At 36.1% G+C, this 23,728-nt stretch overlaps 1 protein-coding gene across 1 annotated transcript in view; it reads right to left on the reverse strand.

The window, feature by feature from the left end:
- Positions 1-17,949, reverse strand: part of cdh26.2 (cadherin 26, tandem duplicate 2) — a 19,534-nt gene extending 1,585 nt beyond the window's left edge. The window contains exons 1-18 of the mRNA XM_026199143.1: positions 17,825-17,949; positions 9,644-9,736; positions 6,899-7,021; positions 6,603-6,752; positions 6,338-6,482; positions 5,706-5,878; positions 5,436-5,567; positions 5,138-5,320; positions 4,332-4,651; positions 4,099-4,241; positions 3,625-3,849; positions 3,016-3,237; positions 2,036-2,154; positions 1,542-1,643; positions 1,155-1,256; positions 787-879; positions 662-697; positions 475-567 (exon numbers count right to left, since the gene is read on the reverse strand). Of these exons, the coding sequence (XP_026054928.1) occupies positions 475-567; positions 662-697; positions 787-879; positions 1,155-1,256; positions 1,542-1,643; positions 2,036-2,154; positions 3,016-3,237; positions 3,625-3,849; positions 4,099-4,241; positions 4,332-4,651; positions 5,138-5,320; positions 5,436-5,567; positions 5,706-5,878; positions 6,338-6,482; positions 6,603-6,752; positions 6,899-7,021; positions 9,644-9,694 (2,412 nt within the window). The 5' untranslated portion in view covers positions 9,695-9,736; positions 17,825-17,949. The remainder of the gene's footprint in view (positions 1-474; positions 568-661; positions 698-786; positions 880-1,154; positions 1,257-1,541; positions 1,644-2,035; positions 2,155-3,015; positions 3,238-3,624; positions 3,850-4,098; positions 4,242-4,331; positions 4,652-5,137; positions 5,321-5,435; positions 5,568-5,705; positions 5,879-6,337; positions 6,483-6,602; positions 6,753-6,898; positions 7,022-9,643; positions 9,737-17,824) is intronic.
- Between the last annotated feature and the right edge of the window lie 5,779 nt (positions 17,950-23,728).

Genomic DNA, 23,728 nt, shown 5'->3' on the forward strand with positions numbered 1-23,728 from the left:
TATACTTATTATTATTATTATTATTATTATTACTGTAATGTTATAACTTCAAAAAATGCTTAGAGAACATAGAAAAGTAACTTTCCTATAATTCTTGAAAAATGATATAATGGAATGTTCCCTTGTTGTTCAAACAAACAAACAAATAAAAAAAGTTTTTAACGTTTAAAAACTGAACGTCATTCAAAATTAAAATTTGTATAACATAATGGGAACATTAACACAACCTTCTTAAAACTTGTATTTTTTAGATGACATTTTGTCACTTTTGATCACAAAATTCACAAATTATAGTTTTGAAATGAAAAAAAAAAACATATATAAATAAAGAATGAATAGACATGCTGACAGAGGCATAAAGTATTCTCTATTCTTTTTCTATTGTTTGGACTTGTTTTATTTTAATTAAAAAGACCCTCTAACACCGTTCTCTATTCTTTGTCTAATATATTGACTTTTTAAATGTAAAATCACCTGGTTGATGAGAACGCCAAGGTTTTCACTCAAGTAAGATGCTTTGGTGTTGTAGGAAGTACTGCTTCTAAAACTTGATGTGACATTCGATTGCTGGTTGAAAATAGCATAGACAATGTTGTAAAAAAGGCTGAGCAGTGCTATAGTAAGCATGTGATGGGAATTATGACTGTCATTTTATTCTTACCCGTGAAAATCCTCTGTATGTACGTCTTGTGGAATTCTGAAAAAACATACACATCAGAAACATCCATCACAAAACAAAGACAATGACTGACACTCAGACATCTTGTTGTGGCTGTAAACACTCACCCTGTACACTGTGCCTTTCAACATCTGGTTGTTGTGGACAGACAATGAAGTCTGTGAAACGGCTTGCTGTCCTGTTTGCATCACCTGGAGATTCTGAAGCAAAATTGTCTTTTTAAGAAAATGTCTAGCAAACAGGATGCAGAATTTCAATTTAAGGAAGTGGAAATAAGATCTAATTTAAACACTTTCATATAAAACATATATATATATATATTTTCTGTTTGATTTACTCATGAACAATTTATCATAGAAACAACATACAGGCTATTTCCAGAAACATTATAGATGATATTAATAATAATAAATCTTTGAATCTTCTTGAATTTGCCTAATTGTCAAAGAACTTGAAGAGTTGTATTGTTACTCACAGTTTGTGTTGTGATCTTCTGGCTTGAGCCTACATTTTTAGTCACATTTACAAAGTTTACGTTGGAAGGAACAGTTTTGTGAAAACCCATACTGGAAGACACCTTCATGGAAACAAGATTGACATTAAAAGTCCTTCAAGGCAACAAATGTTAAAGTTTGATAGAAATACGAGCTGAACTTATCAGTTTTAATAAATACATAAAATAAATACACAAAACATATTTATTTATTTTTTTCTGTTTGATTTACTCATGAACAATTTATCATAGACACAACATACAAGCTATTTCCAGAAACATTATAGATGATATCAATAATAATAAATCTTTGAACTTCTTGAATTTGCCCAATTGTCAAAGAACTTGAAGAGCTGTATTGTTACTCACAGTTTGTGTTGTGACCTTCTGGCTTGAGCCTACATTTTTAGTCACATTTACAAGGTTTGCGTTGGAAGGAACCGTTTTGTGAAAACCCATACTGGAAGACACCTTCATGGAAACAAGATCGACATTAAAAGTTCTTCAAGGCAACAAATGTTAAAGTTTGATAGAAATATGAGCTGAACTTATAAATATTTTACACTAAGGTGTGGATTATTATCATTAATTAATGAATTAGGCACTAACGATGCTCAAAATGTTTACAGTATTTTTTAGAAATCTATAAACGTAATGTAATGCAATGTTTTGTATGCTATTTCACAGTATTAAATTAATACAACACTAATAACAAGTGTGTGTGCACGTGTCAAATTATACATTTTAGATCTATATTTTAACATTAACAAATGTTCTGTGCATTGTTCTTTCTTTTACTTGAGATAATGGTGACATAAAACCTTTACTGAAACCAGTCACTGTGTATTGTGTGATGGATTTACCACGCAGTCTGTTCCTGGATTTTCTGTATTTGATGTGATGAGATGACCGTGGCCATCATCAATCATAATCATTCTTTTCTCCGTCTTGCAGGAAATCAGGAGACTTATTAAGCACATTACTGAAATATAAAAAAAGAGAGTATTTCTTTTAAACTTGGATACTTAAACAAGGTTATCCGCCCCATAGAACATATTTTGAAGTGTTTAAATGAATAGTGAATGAAAATATATTCAAGCCAATGAAGATGTTTGAGTTTGTTTCTTTATCGGATTTGGAGTAATTTAGCATTGCATCACTGGTTTCAAATGAATGCTCTGCAGTGAATGGGTGCCGACAGAACGAGAGTCCAAACAGCTGATAAAAACACCACAATAATAATCCACACCACTCCAGTCTATCAGTAAATATCTTGTGAAGTGAAAATATGCATGTTTTTTTAAAAAAAACAAACCTATCATTAAAATGTTTTAACTGTTGCTTTATGCCAAAATAGTCCATACTCCATAACATTGCTCCCTCCAATACATTCTGATGGCACCCATTCACTGCAGAGGATCCACTGCTGAGCAAGTGATGAAATGTTCAGGTTTGTTCTGAAACGAACAACATCTTGGATGGCCTGAAGGTAAGTGAATTATTAGCAAATTGTTTTGATCCAGTTCTATTCCTTTAAATCAAGTGACTTAATTACCCAGATTTAACACAGAAAAACACACATTCTAATTGCATTGTGGCAAAACAAAACTACAGTAGTTATAGAGATCAAATAACAAAAAGAAGGTAAAGCGTTATGTGTCATTTAAAAAACAGGTTTCTACAGGTTTCCATGGCAAGCCTTGTTTTGTTTTAGCACACCTGTCATGGTTGGATTGACTTGTACAAAACGATAGGATTTCAGTATTATGAAACAGTTTGCATAATCCTTCATCACCTATCAATGCTCTTAATGTAATCCAAACATTAGAAATCCCCCTCTCACCTGTAAAAATCAGAATGGCAAGAACAACCATCCAGGCGGCACCTGGCCCCACCCGAGCCTGCGAGATCGTCCTCAGATGACAGTTAGGAGAGATAGAGCAGTCACACACCGTCACCGTCAGGTTCTGGACGGAGGAAAGTCCCTGCTGGTCTGATATTTTCATCTGGAGGAAGTGATGACCTGAATACACACCTTTTTCTTTTACAAGACTAACCGTTGTGCCTTTAGGAGAAAAATAGTGAAGATAACATGAGAGTTAGTATGTTTGGAATAATTAAGAGCTTTAATCCAGTAATATTATTAAATATTATTACATTTTAAACTGCAAATTTGTTTTTATTTTAATATATAGTAAATGTAATTTATTCCTGTGATCAAAGCTGCACAAGAAACAATTACTATCAATGTTTAAAATAGTTGTGCCGTTTAATATTTTTCTTTTAAACATTAAAAAAAAAAAAAATGTAATTATTGTAAACTTTTGGCCGTTGATGTAGGCACAGAAATCTTAATGAGGTCATGGAATAACGCTCAGGACATTATTTGCCCAAATTCAGCATAAAACGGTGTTAAAAATCCATTTGATTTTTGTGATGTTTTCCGAGTTACCTTGAGCTGGTTCAACCCTCCATTTGTCCTTAACATCTCCTAAAAGCTCATAGTAGAAAGGTGATCCGTATGGAGGAAAGTCCAGGTCTGTGGCTGTGATGTTGACCAGCGTGGGCTCTTTATCTATGCAGATGCTGACTTCGTTCCTCTCCAGAATTGGTAGGTTATCATTTTCATCAATCAGTTGAATGACCAGAGTTCCAGTGCCTGTCAGCGGAGGAACCCCTGCGATTGAAAACATTGAGGAAACAGAAATTAGAGTATAAAACATGACCAGAAGTACTGAGGAAGATAGATATTATAGATAGATTCACATGCAAGTAAACTAGATCAGTTGAACAATATATAAGCTACTAGGAGTCAAAGGTCATCTCGTAAAGCAACATAAATATTCATGCATCTCAAATTAAATTAATTTGTCTATAAAAGTAATTGTCTATATTATATCAGTAATGAGTACATTTAATGTCTTACCGTCATCCACAGCATACAGGGTTGCTGTATAGGTGCTGTTTATCACAAACGGTGACTCTCTATCCAGAACCTGAATTGTGGATACTTCTCCAGTCTTTGCATTAACAGTTATCCATTTATTTATATCTTCACCTTTAACAAATCTGAGATTCGAAGAAACACCAGTTTACTTTCAGTAAACTACAGTACCATTAGTGAAATGTACTGTATACAGTAATATTAGCTTCTCTTACGTAAATGTGTTTATGTGGCTTCCATCCATGTCTTTAGCGGTGAAGGTTGTAAGACTTGTTCCTGCATCTATGTTCTCAGCTACCGTCACATATTTAACATTGGGTGTGAACACCGGAGGGTCGTTGACATCTTCTACATAAATGGTCACTGGAATGCTGTTATAGAATTTTGCAGCACTCGTGCCAGAGATTGGGGGTATTTTGTTGAGCACCCACGTGGCATTCTGTACTTTATTTTTAATCTTACAGGAAAAGTAAGGAATTTCATTCTGCACGCTGATGGACAGATTGTGATTTGTTTGCTCCTCGTAGTCCGTTTGCTGAAATGAGAGAAAAAAAAAGAATCGACATTATAATGTATATAGAGATGTTTTAACATCTGTTCTGTGTTAAAATAGCTCCATCACAATTTGACACTTGGTCAGAACCCCTTTAGCGTCACTTTGAGCCTCGTCTCATGAAAATGCATATCAATAGCGCGATTTTGTTTTTGTATTTTACTGGCTATTTATATCCTGAAACTGACGTGTTTCACATGCATACACTGTTTTCGCGTGCATGTGATGGACACTTTTTTGGCATGCATTTTATATGTATTTTGGCGTAAATATAACACGCACCCACGCCACACCCGTGATCCTACCAATTGTATTTCATATGCACACCAAAGTAAATTTTTGCCATTATTTAACACCCAAAAAAGCATGTGTTACTCTGTTTTGCGCTTGAAAAGGGTGTATTTTTTTAAAAAAAAGAGAGCACGAAGGGAGAGGATTCTGGCAAAAAAACACCAACGATCTGCCTACCTTAACAACTGTTAAAATCCCTTCATTCGTAACAGGGTCCGTTTCTATTTTGAATATCTCTTTTTTATCTTCGGAGATTGTGTATTTGGCTTTCCAAGCATTTGAACCACGGACGTCTTTGTCTGTTACTTGCAGTCGCAGAACTTCAACCCCAGCTTCTCTCTCCTTGACCTTCCCTGGTCCCTGAAACATACGTCAAACATTTCAGTGGGTTTCAATGGAAAGTATGTCTAACTTGCCATTAAAAGCAATAATCAAGCATATCACAAGCACAATAACGGTTCCCTATGAAACTTACTGTTTTGCCAGAGAACTCTGGAAGATTGTTGTTATTGTCTGAAATATTGATTATCAGTGTACTTGTACTTGAGAGCTGTTTCTTTTCCCCTCTGTCCTTCGCTTCAATAAGGATTGTGTATTTCTGAGCTTTCTGAAAAAGATTCAGTTAGCAGAACATTTCTTAGATGAGAAAGGAGAAATATTTATAAAGCACAAAAAGCAAAACGTCTTGTCTTAATGGAATAACAGATGTATCAAAAAATAGTGCATAAAGAAATTAAGTTCATACCTCATAGTCCAAACACCCCTTAAAATAAATTGTCCCAGATTCTTTTCGCTGCTGAATATAAAATTCAACATTATCTGTCAGTGGTGTGACAGACTTGATTGTGAAATCAAATGTGCCATTGTCTGTACTTGAATCATCCTCATCGAAAGCCAGCACAGTCAGAACTTCTTTGGCTAGATGCATATTGAGAAAATGAAGTGTTACTTACACGTACTTGCACGTCCTTCATTATTCATAAACCCTAATGCTGTTTCAAACATGTACACTGTTATGCTTCCTGTGGAAATGTATGCTGTAAATATATAAATGATGATTCATACGACCATTTTTACGATCTAGTGGGAAACACAGCCCTGATCAATTATCACTGGTGTTTTGAACATAAGTCTTTTGGATCCACATGAGGGTGTGTAAATGATGAGAGAATTTCCATTTTTGGGTGAACTATCTTTTTAATAGTGATGGTAGTTGCAAAATGCACTAATTCTAATAATTAAAGAATGTTGACTTTCGTGTTATGAACCAACAAATATCAATGTGGACTGCATTAAAAGGAAGGTGAGTAAATAATGACAGAATGTTCTGTTTCGTGTCATAGAGTGGAGTAGTGAGGTGTAAACTATAATGATTACCTTGATCATGTGATTCGTCCACAGTCACTTCATAGACTGGCTTTTTAAATTTTGGTGCGTGGTCATTTACGTCCAATATTTTGATCTCAACCGAAAGTCTTGTATCCACTTTTTTATTTAATGCATCTATTGCTTCAAATGTCAACTGCAATTGAGTCCAGTGAATATCAATATACAGGCTTTTCTTGCAATGTATTTGAATTCAATTTTAAAATGATTTAAATGCTGTTATGCAAGCGATACCGCATTCTTAAAGAGAACTTACATGGAGAACTTTAGGGCCACTTTCATAGTCCACCTTTCTGTGTACATAAAAAACACCTGATGTATCAATGCTGAGGAGACCCTTCGGATCTTCATCCACACCTTGACCATGAAGATTGTAATTTACTAAAAAAGTCTTTTCGACTGCAGCCTGAAACACAAACAACAAATACACTAAAATATTCACATAATCATTATTAACCAGCAATTTAACATGTAATGTAAAAAATAATCTTCAAATAAGACTGAACGGATTGAGCTCTAGCTGAAAGCAGTGACTGTTATGATGCTGCTCACCGTGCCTATCGGAAATGGAAATGGACCTGGGTGTTCTTCCTCAATACTAAACGAATCAATGATCCATGCACGCTTCTGTCGTATCCTCCCGCTGTCAGCGCATACACACACGCTCCAGACAGACTGAGATGAAAGGACAAAAGTTAAGTCAATGTGTGAATCTGGCCATATCATAGAGAAGCATATGCGAAATAGCAGAGTTTAATGTGAACTGCAAAAAAATAAATAATTAAATTACAGCACTCATTATCTTATTTAATTTTCATGAAAATAATATGAAAAATAAAAATAAAAATATATATAGTAAAAGAATTTTGAAGAATGTTGGTTGATGGTAGCCATTGATATTGGACTGTTTGACTATTGACTTCCATACAATGGAAGTCAATGGCTACCAGCAACAAAATAATTTTGTAAAAAAAGTAAAAAGACAGAAAACTTATTGTCTTGTTTTTATTTATTTATTTTTTTCAGTGAAGATGATTTTAAATTTGAAATGTAGATCCTTTAAATTACTTTGAAAATGTGTTTTAAATATAAACATTTGCTGGGAAGGTTTTGATAAGGCAGTCAAGTTAATGCTCAGTTATTATCATAATCAGGTTAAATAGTTTTCACTGCACAGACGTATATTGTTTATGTTGATTTTATCACCAAAAGAGAGACGTAGCATAAAAATTCCTTATTTCGTAATGTCAGGGTGAAATCCCTTCATAGTCTGACAGGCATATTATTTTCATGTAACTTTAATTCACTCATTTGTTTTCCCACAGTGTAATGTGGTATGATCAGAGGTAAACAGACATTTAATTGATTACTGTACTTACACTTTTTAAGTATCTGTACTTTACTAGAGTATTATTTTTTTCTGAAAACACTTTAACTTTACTACTTTGGAAAGGCGAATATCGTTATTTTCATTCCACTACATTTCTATCAAGGTCCTCGAAGTAGACAGTCGTTATGTAGCAGCTTTGAACGTCAGTGCATGACTCATTTTTTTCTTCAGTAATGACTCTTAATGGGTTACGCAAAGTATTTCTTGAACACTGACCAGCTGCAAATGTAAATTTAATAAGAAGAAGTTATTGTGATATATATTAGACACAATATTGTCTGGTTTTGCAAAAGTATGTAAAGAAAAATACATACAGTGGTGCGCCGTCCTGCGTCGCATTGTTTAAGCAAATGCATTTGCACCATTACTGATTAATAATTATTACACACAGAGCAGCACACAAACATTTAAAAAAAGGAAAAATTACATTCTGCCGTGTAAATATTCGTAATATCCTCTTTTAAAGAGGATGGAAGATGAGACTCTGATTGGTTGATTGCTTAGATCGTTAAAATAGAGCCCAAGTAATGGAGTTGAATAATTCATCTCTGGGGATGTTTAACTAAAAACCTAATTTTATTTGATTGTGGAATGAGAGCACCAAGGTTGTAGTCCACATTGACAGACCACTGAAATCCACATACTGTATCTGCAGCACAGCTGCTGAAAATAAGACACAAATTATCCTTAAAATTGGAATAGATGTCAGTATTAGTTAATGACGTCAAAAGCTAATTAGTTACTGCTGACGGCAAAACTTTACAAGTTTAGGGCCAGTGCCAAATCAATATCTAGGCGTTTTCAGAAAACATGATATGTATTTTCTGGCCAGCATTCACAGTAATAAATCAAGTGTGATTTCTGTGATATTTATGTTTCTAAGAATGCTTGAGGACATATACGTTTCCAAACCACATCATACATTTTCTTATTGACATGTCAATCCTTAAGTCCTTAAATTAAGCTAACGACTGTGCAGATTGGAAATAATACTAAATATCATAATTAGATATTGCTATGCATTTTGACTCAATTAATTTAATTATTTATTATTTCTTAATACTAAGCATATATGTTACCCTGGAGCACAAAACCAGTCTGAAGTCACTGGGTTATATTTGTAGCAATAGCATTGTACAGGTCAAAATGAAAGATTTTTCTTTTATGCCAAAAATCATTAGAATATTAAGTAAAGCTCATGAAGATATATTTTTTTAATTTCCTACCACAAATATTTATTAAAACTTAATCAACTTAATTAATTTTGATCAATAATATTCATTGCTAAGAACTTCATTAGGACAACTTTAAAGGTGATTTTCTCATTATTTTGATTATTATTATTTTTTTGCACCCTCAGATTCCAGATTTTCAAATAGTTGTATCTGGGCCAGATATTGTCCGATCCTAACAAACCATACATCAATGGAAAGATTCTTTATTTAGCTTCCAGAAGACGTTCAAATCTAAATTTTGAAAAGTTGACACTTATGACCGGTTTTGTGGTCCAGAGTCACAAATGAGAATACACAGGTGCCTTAAGGCATGAGCTTACAATGCAAACAATTCTCAAAGTGCAAACTCATGTTCTTGTGTCATGACCCGAAAGATTTAGAGGAATGAAAGTCCCTTTCACCCACACCCCTAATGGCTGTAACATAAACCAAACTCAACAGAACTAATTCAAGCATTTCCTTCCTTTACAGTTCTTACGAACTAGTGCATGGCAAATAATCACATAAGTGAATCATTCATTAGAGAGCACATTCTGTAGCCCATTGTTTATAAAGCTGGCTTTATACTGATTGAAAGACTTGGTTCCTGCAACATAAACACCTGTTGTCTAGAAATATGAGCAGAGAAACATGAGGCTGTAGTGTATCACATCAAACAGAGCTTTAACTCACCAGCAGCAGGAGAAAGCTGACCGTAAGGATCCTCATGCTGAAGCAGATCATCCCTGAGACTGAGCTTTCCTCTGTGTCTTACAGTAATATAGGCTGCCCACACACGAGAGAGAGAGGGAGGGAGGGCATATTCAAATGACAGTGGGATGAAACTGGGGCCAGTGTTAACTAGTTTTTGCAAGTATTTTGAAAATAGATTTTACTTGTTATCTTGTCATTTTAATTTGATTCAAATTTGTAGTATTTAGTTGTTTTGTCCTTTTGTTTTTGTAATAAATATATATATATATATATATATATATATATATATATATATATATATTAGTTTTAGTTTTAGTTTGTATAGTTTCAGTCATTTTAATACTTCAACTTCAAAAGAAAATGAGAAATAGCTACCCTGACACCTAATTCAAATAAGCTTAAATATAAATATATGTTTTGTTAATGTTTATTTTATTGCATGTGATGAAAATGTGTCACCATTTTTGTTTTAGTTAACAATAATAACCCAATAGATGGGGCGCAATATGTAGCTAGTCATTTAGAAAAAAAGAGAGATTTCTACATTTTATTCCCTGTTCAGAAAGGCATGAATAATGACTTCAAAATGAATAATGAATGAATAATATGCAGAAGAAGAAAAGAAAAATATAGCCACAAATTAAGATTATTTTCCTCCATGTTAATTGTGGCAATGTTATACTAATTTGTTCCCTTGTTCTAATTTTGTTAAATTGTGGCCAAAAAAAAAGAAAAAAAGAAAGAAATTGCATATACAAATGAATTATAATTAATAATTATATAATTATAAATAAATGAACAAAAACAAACAAACAAACAACAACAGCAACAACAAAAACACCCAAATGTATTAGTTTTTCTCAAATTACTGAATATTTGTGGTTTGGTTCAAATCTTAAGTTAATTTAGCTTTTGTTTATGGTGAAATTAACTTGTAAAAGGCCAAAATATACAGAAATGGTGACATTGCGCCCTTGGTGAAAATATAAAAAGAAAGTATATATATATATATATTAGGGGTGTAACGGTTCACAAAATTCACGGTTCGGTTCGATACGATACACTGATGTCACGGTTCGGTTCGGTTCGGTTCGATACGTTTTAGATACAGCAAAATGTAAAAACATCTCAACTTTTCAGAATGCCGCAAGCGCACCGCGGGTCATGTGACAAGAACTAACCAATCAGCTTCATCCTTTCCCGTAACAACGTTGAGAGCTCAGCCAAGATGAAGGAAGCTACTGCTACTGCAAGCGATTTTTAGAGCTGCAAATCCATTTATCCTTCGCTGAAATTTCCGCGTCTCATGGAGAGAGCACGTCATTGTTGCTTAGCAAAGACAGACGCCTCATGAGCGCTTCTGCCCGAGCGCTTTGGAAAGGAGGAGAAAGACGCGCTTAGCGTTTTCCATGCGTTTTTAGGCACGATATGTGAACGGCCCCTAAGGCGCTCGCTCACTCAGCACGCGCTGAAGGCTCGTTGCAAAATGTCTAATGCATTTAACAGACCAGAAATATAAGATCCTAAAATAACCAACAGGTCTGGTGTTTGGGTTGGATTCCCTGTAAGCTATAGTGTCTAAATGCTGCAGGGATAGTTTGCTGCGTGCATGTTTCTCCTTTTTTTCGTCTTTTCCCAGATAGTACTGACGCATATATCCCAGATATTCCCGCTGGTTTTTTTTTTTTTTTTTTTTTTGTAATCCCGCTGGTGTACCCTGTCATGTTGCAGATGCGACATACCGTTGTTTTTTTATCCACCACTCTCTTGCCATCACCATTATAGCTTAAAGGGAATCCAAAGTGCACCCAAACACCAGACCTGTTGGTTATTGGAGGATCTTCTCATTTCTAGTCTGTTAAACGCATTGGCTATTTTGCAACGAGCCTTCAGCGCGTACTGAGTGAGCGAGCGCCTGCTGAGTAGCCTAACATAAACATATAAGATGGTGTTTTTTTCTTCTTCGGGAGTGTCAGGGGCGTTGCCTGTTACGTTGTTTGGGTTATTGGGCTACCTTGTTGAACGCATATCATTATATTTCTTTCTCTCTCTTTTTTTTTTTTTTCAAATATAATTAATTACTCCAACGAACCGTTCGGTATACATAATGCATACCGCGTACCGAACCGAAAGCGTCGTACCGAACGGTTCAATACGAATACGCGTATCGTTACACCCCTAATATATATATATATATATATATATATATATATATATATATATATATATTAAAATACCTAAACACATATATTTTCACAATATATTTTCTGTTAGGTTCAGTCAGTGATGTTAAAAAATGTACATTCTGCACATGCAAATAATAATATTCAAATTATGTTAATATTGTTTATGTCAACACTCTTTAAACAAAAAATGTTTCTTAGAATTTTGTATTAGATTCTCGAAAAGACCAATATAAAAAAAATGCACTTAAAATAAATGACACAGTTATTTCTGTCACGGGTTGCCAGGTAAGGAGCTTGAAGGAGTACGAAGGTGGCAGAACAGGAATATAACCAAATTAGGGCAGACAAGAGCTAAACAGAAAAAAATAAAACGTGACAATTTTTTTTTTTTTTCAGTGTCCTCACTTTTAGACAGCATTTATTTTACACACAGGTAGCATTATTTGTGTAATATATATGATATATGATACTATAATATTCTGTGGTATATTAATTCATTCAATTAAGTAAAACATCCAGTTGTTGCCTACTGCAAATGGTGAAATGACAAATTATGTAAAGCAGAATTATTTATAGTCTTTGGCAATGGTGTTGAACAGTAAATGATGATAAATATTCTGACTAAAGACACACCTAATTTCCAATAACGACAGCAGATATCATCAGAGGGTGGTATCAAAGTGTTTTCCTGCCAGCTTTACAGAACAGGCTGGGCAAGTTGGCACACGTCAAGGCGTTATCTATATATTTTCTCTTAGCAGTCCTTATTTGATCCCCACTAGTGGATATTGGTAGAAAAAATAAATAAAATAAAAAGGAACAAATACACACTAAAAATGCTGGGTTCAATATAACCCAATCGCTGGGTTTGTCCATATCTTACCCAGCACATAGTTGTATTTAACCCAAATTTCTTTGGAGTGTATGAATTTCTAATATGGTACTGGGCTGCGCTTCCCAAAAGCATCGTAAGCAGTGTTTGGCTTATTACTTAAAAAAAAAAAAGTTATTAGTTATTAGTTACTAGTTACTTGGTGGTGGTGCTTAAGATATTGTTTGTCATTTAGTGTTTAGTGTCATTTAGTTAGTTCTATATATACAAAAAATAATAATAATACCTTTAATTCTACTACTAAAAACAATCTAAAATTAACACTAAGTATTAATGAGCTGCTAAATTCATTAATATTAATCAGGTTGTCTGTGTTCACTCGAATTGATTTGCTGAAATCAAAACAGGGATGATAATAGGTGAGCATCAGCCAATGAGATTGCCTTTTGCGCATTCGTTCCACCCACTAGCGGAAAATCTGCCATTTCTTTAAAGCTGAAGAATTCCGAAGGAACTCCATTATTTATTTTACAGGAAAATACAACAAAGAATATCTTTTACATGTAGCGCATCAATTCTGCATGGTACAGTATATAAAACTCTCTAGCTCAGTGTCTTTCTTAGCGTTTGTGTGAGACAAAGTGATGGCGAGTCAAGCGCCTTCACACTTGAGTTTACGGTTTGTCAAATAAAGGTGTGCTGCACATCCATTCAGATGAACTGACATGTAAATTGATATAAATTATAATAGTGTTGTAGTACATTATAGTAATGCCACATTTTATTGTCAGTAATGGCGTTGTAACGGGGGAAGCAGTTATTCTTTTAATTACTTGTTACTGAAAAAAAGAACATTGTTAGCCATGCCATTTATTTATAACACAGTTATTCCCATCACTGATCATAAGCCTAAATTGATTGCAGCTCTGTTGAATTCAAAGGGTCTTTGAAAACAACAGGGGAAATGCAGCCCTACGGTACTTTCTGTATTCAGTGTGCAGTTTATTAATATTGGAACACAATATTATATGAGTCTGGATTTACAAATAAACTGTAAATAGTGTGATGTTTGTCATTCTATAGTGGTGCTTAAGCTCCCAGCATGCATTACCATTTTTCACTATTTGCTAGTTATATAGGCCTAATCTTATTGTTTTCCTCATCCTTTTGCCCCAACTCCATTTCTCTATTTTTAGTTCTATATAAAAAATAAAATGATATTAAAAAAAATAAAATAAAAAAAGCTGTTAAAAGTTAGGTTTGAGTAAATGTTAAATTAGAATTGGATGATTGAGTTAACACACGTTCTGTACTGTAATTGAACTTCCATGAACTTGAAGGTTTTTTTTATTTATTTTTTCACACTCATTCACACCTATTTTTTTTATTTTTCCACAGAATCTAGGTTTAGACTTTCACCAACAGTGTCACGCAATCTCAAACAAAAACCTAACATTTAAAACTATGCATGACTAATGTGGATAAACCAACAACACCTGAATGTGTTGCAATAAAGGATGCAGTATCATTGTGGTGTGGTGATGTGCTGTGGTAAAGGGAAGGGCTTCCTAAAAATGTAATCCGTAATATACAAATTAGAAATTGATAAACCAACTAATCATAAAAAAAGAGCAACAAACTAGTCAAAACTATTTTACTAAATGCATATACTTTGTTTGTTTGTGGCGTTTAGGAATATGTTATAGGTTTCAGGAAAATTAGGTTATTAGGTTCTCACTCTAATACTTCTATAATAAATCAGCAGAAATGATGCTGTAGTGGATCTGACCCGAATCAGCCAAATTAAAGAGTCGATCAGGACTGTGGTTGAAACACGAGCCGAATTCCTCAGTAAGGCAACAGGAAGTCATAAAACATTCTGTGCCACAAGTCCCAAGCAAGATAACCAACCAACCAACGCTTTCACAGAACAGCTTTCTACAGTAACACCACTAGAACAATTATTGACAATTTCAATTCGGAGAAGAGATTGTCAAATTTGGGGCAAGTAATTGAGATGCGACGCCGGACATCACATGTAAACCCATGAGAGGAATAACCCCCCCACCCCCACCCCCACCCCACCTTGCAGAACCAGACTGAAATTCCTAAGGGGGGCCTTTGAAACTCTGTGCCAGGTTGCATGAAACTCCTTAAGTGAGGGTTTCCCTGAGGGAGAAAAAATCCCTGAGGTAAGGGATTTCATTAAGAGCGTTGCAAGAAAGCTCTTAACTGTCACCCTTACCTGAGTGTTTATACTAAGCGTTTCACAGTAATTTCTGACAACATACGACAAAGATCGCCGCGGTTGCTATAGTTACTACCTCTAACAGTAAACAGAACATAACGAACCACAAAACCAAACCCTTACTAAAACCACACTTGTATTAATATATTTGTGCTATGGAGAGTACAATCATAACAGAAAACATAAACCAAACTGGACAGAGAACAAAAAGGCAATTATTGTTTTCGTAAGTGGTTATAATAATAATAATAATAATAATACTTTTCAGCCTTTCATCAACCATTCATCGTCTCCAAGGGATTGTTACGATCATTAAAAACACACCTTGGTATTTCCTCCTCTTCAATTAACACTAAATCAGCTACGTATTTTGAGTTTAAGTTGACTTAAGGAAGCTGTTTTGGTCCCTTAAATTTATTAAGGTGAAATGGTCACTAAGGACTTTGCAGCAACGCTTAAGGGAACACTTAGATAATTAAGGGGAAAAACTTAATAACAGCCTTAAGTTCCTTAAGGAAACCCTTAGGGTACCCTTAACCTTATATCTAAGGGATGTCTTAGCTTAAGGAGTTTCATGTAACTGGGCACTGGTCTCCACAGAACATATTTATGTCAGAGAAATGGCAAAGAATATCTGTCCATTGCTTAACTCCATATTCATTTATATGTAACCCACACATTTGACTATCATGTTATAATCACTTATTTTGTATGTCTTTTAATAACTATGGGATGGCTTAAGGATACATAATAATGTTTGGTATGTTTGTGATTGAATCTGCTTGCTTGAAACAGTTCTGACCATTAGTTATTTGTCAAATGTATCATATTCTTGTTATAGTAATCATGTCCAAAATTATACCCTTCAAGAGCGGGAAAATTCGGACCACATGCTTGATAAGATAACATATGATTTATGATACCCCCGAGCCAAGACAATATCTGATTGGTCAAGACAACATTTGAGGTGTGGCCAACAGGCCGGTTTAAATACTTAGGACACCATAAAATCTTGCTTTTAGTTTTAGCTTTGCTTCTGTTATCAGTCATGCCAGTTTTTGTGTATGCTTTTAGCTTTTAGCTTTTGTTAAGCTTTTGCTATCAGTCATGTCAGATTTTAGCTTTTAGCTTTGCTTCTTAGCTTTTGCTTTTAGCCATGCTTTTAGTCATCACTGTTCTTTGAGCGCGGTTCCAGCGTGCTTCGGCCTGCCTGCTGCTACTTAGCCACGATGAGAAGAAACACCACCTAGTCTCGTCAAACTTTAATTCTTTTCTTTTCCGTTTGAGAGTTTCGTGTTCTGAGTTAAGTTTTGTAACGTCGAGTCTCCGAGTCTGACCTCGACTGCCCGTTCAACTTCAACCAGCGCACACAACTCTGCATCATCAGCCAACGCCCAACCACAGGCTTCCCAAGACGTCACTTCAGTGACTACTGGACTTCCAGCCGATCAGCGACATTGGGAAACCCCCTTTCAGCAACAACAAAGGGGACTCCCTTTACACAGGAGATGCAAGTAACTTTACCTCCAGACTGTGACCTTTACTGGTGTACTGTATCTAATATAATTTTAACCTCATTGAGGAACTCAATGCGAGGGTTAATTACGTGATTGATGGTTGTTCATGTCTATACAATTTAACGTATTGCTGTTACCTTGGGATTCCATATTTCCATTCTCTTAAACTCATCTTTCCCTAACATTCGATCTATCTGCAACTTGTGTGAATGTGTGAGTGCGTGCATGTGTTAGATTAGTTTATATATCTTAAATTTATCTAATAAAACCTTATTCATATTGAAAAGAGAAGTGTCTTGTGTTTTGTGCTTACAAGTTAATGTCTTAAACTGCCGATCTTGTTACTGTGCTAATTAATAGTGTTTTCACTATACTTTGGATATTAATATCCAGCACAGATTTGATGTTAAACGGCTCATTCAGTGAATCGCAGGGCGTCTCAGTGATCAGCCGTGAAACAGTGATTCTGTTCAAATTCCCTTTAAAATATTAAATTATTCCCTTTGAGCTAAACTGACCTGTTTCCCTTACATGCCATAGGCTTTTTTTTTTTTCGACTGCACATTATTAACATAAAACCAATTCCAAATATTCTAATTCAACTATGCATTTACCATTAAACATGTGTTGTTGTTTAGCTGTGAAAAATAATCTTTCTCACCAGAATGCTGAAAGGTAAATGCTACCGAAAAAAGCGGTCTGTCAGCATCTCTCACACAAACCCACAGATGAAGATTCCTATTGTTTTATTTTGCAAAGTCTTATTGCTGATCTAATAACACAGTGAACAGGATTAAGAAACGCAAACACTGTGACAAGAGTTTGGCAATGTTCTGTGGAGACAGAAATTAATATGAATTATGTGACTTTATTCTGTGGAACAAAAAGAAAAAAAAATGTCTCTAATTATATGTTTCAAAGAACAAAGAAAGACTTGTGAGTGAATAAATGATGACAGCATGTTCATTGCTGAGTGAACTGACACCCACACACATTCATAACAAAAGCCACTGCATACTTCTACTTAATCTTGTAGTTTTCTCTTATAATTATTATATTAGAACTGATATTCTAATCTTATTCAGTTGCCTCAATAAGTTTAGTAAATTAGGAGTCTGTTCAGTAAAGCAGCCCAAAAAATGTTATGGGGTGGGTTTACAAGTTCACACATGTCTAGTAACAATTAGCAACTCCTGTCAGTGCTGCGGAAAAAGAGCATGTTTTGTGGTATATCTTGATTTGTTTTTCAAATGGTCAAGTAATTTTTTATGTATCACATTAACTAAAAACAGAGTTACTTGTAACAACTTCTCAGAATTTTTTTCAATAAAAGGAATAATTAATGCAAAAATGAACAGTTGCTAAATATTTACTCACCCTCAGGTCATCCATGACGTAGATGAGTTTGTTTCTTCATCTGAACCGATTTGCTCATCAGTGGATCCTCGTCAGTGAAAGGGTGACGTCAGAATGAGTGTTAGGGATGGGCGAGTCAATCCTGAAGTAATGATACTCAAATAAAAAAATATTGATGATGTGGTACTGTGGTTTTTTTATTTACCAGTGATTTTGTTTATTAAACAAAAAATATAGAACATGAGCAATATGAAGTTTTAACATTCAAATTTTAATAAATGTACTGCACAAACTAGGGTACAATTTCAATAGGTTTATTGTGAAATAACTCAAACATTTAGCCTTATATACATTGGAGCTGATTGCAGCGCAAGTATAAATAGGCAGCAGGTGCAACGCAGACTCAGGTTTTCACTGAAGAGCCAAGCTGGTGACCAGATTGCTCAGCAGTGGTACAGCAGCTGTGGCAATGGGACATGACGTTCACGTTTCCTCCTTGAGGCAAATGGGGTTACATACGTAACAAAGATGCTCCCTTTCAGTCGGTCACTCTTGACGTCACATCTGTAATGATAAACAAATTGGGATCCCTACCAAGGTTTTGGAAGCACTTACACATATGAACAGCCGTTTAGGTGCATGACTTTCCACATATGGGACCCATTTAGGTCTCTACATATGGCACCTGGCATCAGATGCTTCACCACGTCTGGCTGCCGAGGGAATGGAGGAGCTCGACAGGGTCTAAAGTACGGACTCTCTGGAGCAGATTTAGCAAGTTGACACTAAACCAGGTCCTCTCAGTGCTTCTACCCATTTGAGGTGAGAACACAGGAGGATTCCAGCTCCACACTAAGGCTATAGAATTTAGCAAATGTGTTGGGGGTCTCCCACCCTGCAGCTCTACAAATATCTGTCAGCGAGGCGCTACGAACCAGCGCCAAGGAGGATGCAACACTCCTAGTAAAGATGACATTCCCCTTCTGCCGGCCTCCAAAACAGACAAAGAGCTGATCTGAGGTCTTGAAGCATTGTGTCCAGTCTACGTACCATCTCAAGGCACGGACAGGATAAAGCAAAGTTGAAAGCAAAGTTGGCTGGGTCTGCTTCCTCCAGGGGAGTAGTGGGAACCTTGGAACATATAGCCAGGCTGAGGCCTCAGGATTACATGGGAGTCAGTGGCCCAAACTCTAGCAGGGTTCCCGCGGGGTCTTAAAAAGCCTTAAGCCTTTCCTCATTTGGAAATAATACCTTAAAAAGACTTTAAAAAGTCTTGAATTTTGATATCTGGGTCTTAAAAATTGTGCTGTATGTAACTTCTATGTAATTTTCCTCAAAAGTTTCATTTGTCAACCACGATTATTTTGATTAAATGACTTAGTATAAATAAAGAGTGGCGGAACCAGTAATTGAGAACGCAACGCAGTCTGACCGGCAACCTCACGCTCTCTCTCGTGAAGCCAATAAGGAAGTGACTAAAACTACAATTCATCGGCTGGCTGCAGAAGAGAGTCAGTCCCATAGACTCCCCATGTTAAAATGTCCAACTTTACAGCAGAAAAAAACATGTTTACAGCCTGGTTAAAAAAATACGTCGACGCAAAATATGCGCATAGATTCGTCGACCTGTTTTTATTTCTCTAAAAAACGTTTGCAAAACGTTTACCTTATTTGCGCTGAATATACGCGATGGCCGGATCAACATTCTACGTTATATAACCAATCCAGGGGTTTTTCTGCATTGATCTTTTTTTTGCCGGCTGTCAAAGCCTTATTTGATCGGTGAGTGATATAGAATAGAATGACTGCTTGGCTGACAGTGCGCGTACGAGAGAGAGCCCCGGCTGCGCGCGCACTCACAGTCTTCAAACAACACGAGCGCTTCTTGCTCTCTCTCTCAAGAATGCTAGACATCAAGTTGTTGTTATTTTCAGCTGAAAGAAGAACTTTTTTTCAGTAAGCTAGGCCCTATGTGTTCAGTAAGCTTGTTTCAGTAAGCTATGTGTTTTCAAGGCTTCAAGGTTTTATTGAATGCTATCTCTTATATATAAAGTGCAAAGTAATGCATTCTTAGTCTTTTATTTTGTAATTTTAAGAGCAATAAACATATATTGCAATGTTAAGGAATTCATGCTTGTTTCATTAAGATATGTAAATCAACATGTATAAATTGTTAGTTGTCAATTAATGGAGATATAATCTTAATCGAATCGATCTGAAAAAAAAAATTGTTATATTAATCGACGCATTGAAAAAAATAATCGCTAGATTAATCGTTTAAAAAATAATCGTTTATCCCAGCCCTAATCCAAGCACATGAATGCTCTCAATTTATAAAAACAAATTCCATCGCCTACGTGTTTCAACCATATACTGTATGGTTTCAACCAACAAGTGCCAGCTAGCTGCTAATGTTCCTGAAGCGGCAGCAGGATCTAATAATAGGGGCCGTTCACATATCACAACCTAAAAACGCGTGGAAAACACTAGGCGCACCGCTTTCTCCTTCTTTCCAAAGGGCTCGGGCAGAAGCGCACCTGAGGCAACAATGACGCGCACTCTCCATGAAGACGCAGAAATTTCAGCAAAGGATAAATGGATTTGCAGGACAAAAATCGCACGCAGTAGCTCTGCTACTAAATTTATTTTTAAAATGGCAATCCATATACAGCTATGATCAGCTGTTCCTTTATCTTGGCTGAGCTTTCAACGTTGTTACGGGAAAGGATGAAGCTGATTGGTTAGTTCTTGTCACATGACCTGCGGTGCGCTTGCGGCTCTCTGAAAAGTTGAGATTTTTTAACTCGATGCGGTGCGTGGGCGTCGCTTCCATTATGAACGCGCATACTGCGCGCCTACATTGGAAATAACGAACTTGAGCGTGCAAAAGACGCGATATGTGAACAGCCCCTTATAGCCAGCTTGCTGCTAGCACTGCAGACCCTTCAGCTATGACCGCAACTAGAGTGGATCTGCACACAGCTTTTGGGTCCACGCCAACAATGAAAGCCAAGGTGTTGTGGACTCTTAACACAATCGCTAAACATCAGTCCTAAAATGGAAATGAGGGTATCTCAGAGCTTTTCAAATGCATGTTCCCTGACTCCGAAATCGCTAAAATGTTTACTTGCGGTCACGATAAAGGAGAAGTTGACGCAACTGGCTGTCCTTGATAAAGAGATTGCTGCCCTGAGTGAAGAGCTAAGGAGTTGACTGTGTTTCTTAATTTAATGTATTGTTGAGTTCTAATTTTCGATGTTTATTGTTCAGGGGTCTCTCAGTTCCCCATATTCCCAGCATGGAATAAGTAGCTAGCTAATATTAAAAAACAACTTAACATTGTTCGGCAAACTGTCTGTGGCCTACTGAAATGTTTTTATTTTTCACACCTGCCTGGCTTATCTTTTACCCATTCCACATTTGAAAAATAAATGAAAACAAGTTCAAGGATTTTGTTTTTCTTTGCTGGTAGGGACGTGAAATAGGTATTAATTTTTTATATAAATGGACTTAAAAAGGTCTTAAAAAGACTTGAATTTAACTTGAAGAAACCTGTAGGAACCCTGTCTAGGAATGATTCATCGACTGAAAATCCATGCAGGTCCTATACCCTCATGGTGAAGGCAAGTGCAAGCAGAAGCAGAGTTTTCATAACTTCAGCTAAACTGACTGCAGAGGGTTGAATGGGCCATGCTGTGTTGCTTTGAGCACTAGAGACAGGTCCCAAGAGGGTATAGAGTGGGACTGGGGAGGATTTAACTTTTCTCTAAGGAACCTGATGACCAAGTCATGCATCCCTAGCTAATTGCCCTCCACAGGGTCATGGTAAGCAACAATTGGGGCAGCAAAGACTTTGAGGGTGGAAGAAGACAGCCTTCGCTCCAACTTCAAAAAAGGAAAGCATGACTCTGATCGGGCATCTCCAGGGGGCTTCTCGGTGAGAAGAGCACCTCTCAACAAACAGTGTCCACTTTAAGGCATAAGTGTGTCTCGTAGAAGCAGCTGAACCTGTGTATTTCTGGATGCTGTCGTTACCCTGATATGTGAGGTAGCGATCGTGACCATCACCCAGTGCCTGGTAAAAACAGCATCCAGAAATACAAGGTGGAAGGGCATCTTTAAAAAGACATATACTCGTGAATGCTCTATTTGAAATTGCTCTTTTAATGTGCTGAAGTGTACAGGGGAGATTTCAACACAAACAGGTGGTAGTGCAGCCTGATCTGTGCAACCCACTTGACATGGGAAACCACTGCAGCTGAAGAGCGGAACAGCTAACACCAGAGCTCAAAAAAGTGCACAGAACTCATTGAGTCTTCCTCAAGCAGGAAAGTCAGGAGCAGAACCGTATGACCACTCAGAACTGAAGTGAAAAGCTGAGTATGCATTGCACCTGCTGCCTAGTTATACTCGCGCTGTGATCAGTGGCAACTGGATGCAATCATTGCATACCAATCTGCATTGGCTTGTTTAGTTTACATACATTACATTACAGTGGATTGGTCTCTCTGAGCGAGATCCCAATTTGTTGGTCACCGACGTAACGTCAAGGGTGACCAACTGAAAGGGAACCAATTTAAATATTAAATTAAGATCTCAGGAGGTACAGTATGTCCTCTACATATTTTATACCAAAGGGGTTCAGCTGACAAAAAAGATAATTGTTGATATGGGAGTCTTTATTGTCATGCATGTCGGGAGTCTATAGAACATTCATAATTCACTATATCTGACCTGAAGTGCTAGGAAGTGTGCCTCAACATGCTTTCATCATTGAACCATTATAATTAATGATCCAGTTTTAACCTAACATTTAACTCACAAGCCAACGCTGACAAACTATACCCTGTACGTAAAAGATTTATAGTTTTGAATGACCAACACAAGACTTGACAAATAACTAAATACACCAACAAGATTCAGTTCTCAGAAAGCGGTGTCATTTATTCAGCATCATTACAATTTTAATTCAGATTCTTATGCTTCATGACATGCTGTTCATGAAAACTTTATAATAGTGTGTTATAAATTTAGCTAACATGAACTATACACTAACAATGCATTTACAGCATTTATTAATCTAGTCTACATGTACTGATACTTTTTAAGCATTTAAGATACATGAATTCATACTAAACACTTATAATAAAATGTTTGTGACCTAACATTAAACTAGATAAATACTGTAAAAATTGTTGTGATAATATATTAACTAATGTGTCCTTATTGAATATTTTTGTAAAGTGTTATCAAAAATCAGATAATGTTACATATACATTTTTAGAGAGACTGTTCCTCAAAGAGAAAATGAACATTGAGGACAACAATTCAGGCCCTACACCCAAACCCTAAAGATGATTGAATTTAAAATATATCATCAGTCCTTATAACCATTGGAGGAAACAAACAAAAACTATTTAAAATACATATAAAACTTTTCCACAGTGGAAAAAACCCAGTTGAAGAAAGGCACGTTAAAGGGGAAAGTTCACCCAAAAATGAAAGTTTTGATGTTTATCTGCTTACCCCCAGGCATCCAAGATATAGGCGACTTTGTTTCTTCTGTAGAACACACACTGAGATATTTAACTCAAACCATTGTAGACTGTTAGTCATATATTCAGGCCTGGCTGGGGGCCAGGGGGCTTGGCTCCCCCAAGGACATCCCTGTGCCCCCCCACCCCCCCCCCCCCCCCCTTGGCCCGAGGGGCATGGTCAGACTTGAGTTTAGCATGTATTATAGTCTTACTCATACAACTGCCTGCTTTTGAATCTGCTTACTTTTAGATGGAAAAGCTGCCCACAACCTCTTTTTTTCTTTGTAATAATAGCATAACGTAATAATAGGGGCAGCTGTGGCCTAATGACACATAGGAGTGAAGGGGAATGAAATAGTGGACATGGTTGCACTCCTAATCTATTACT

The sequence above is a fragment of the Carassius auratus genome, chromosome 23 (genome assembly GCF_003368295.1).
Source record: "Carassius auratus strain Wakin chromosome 23, ASM336829v1, whole genome shotgun sequence".
In the NCBI taxonomy this organism is placed as follows: domain Eukaryota; kingdom Metazoa; phylum Chordata; class Actinopteri; order Cypriniformes; family Cyprinidae; genus Carassius; species Carassius auratus.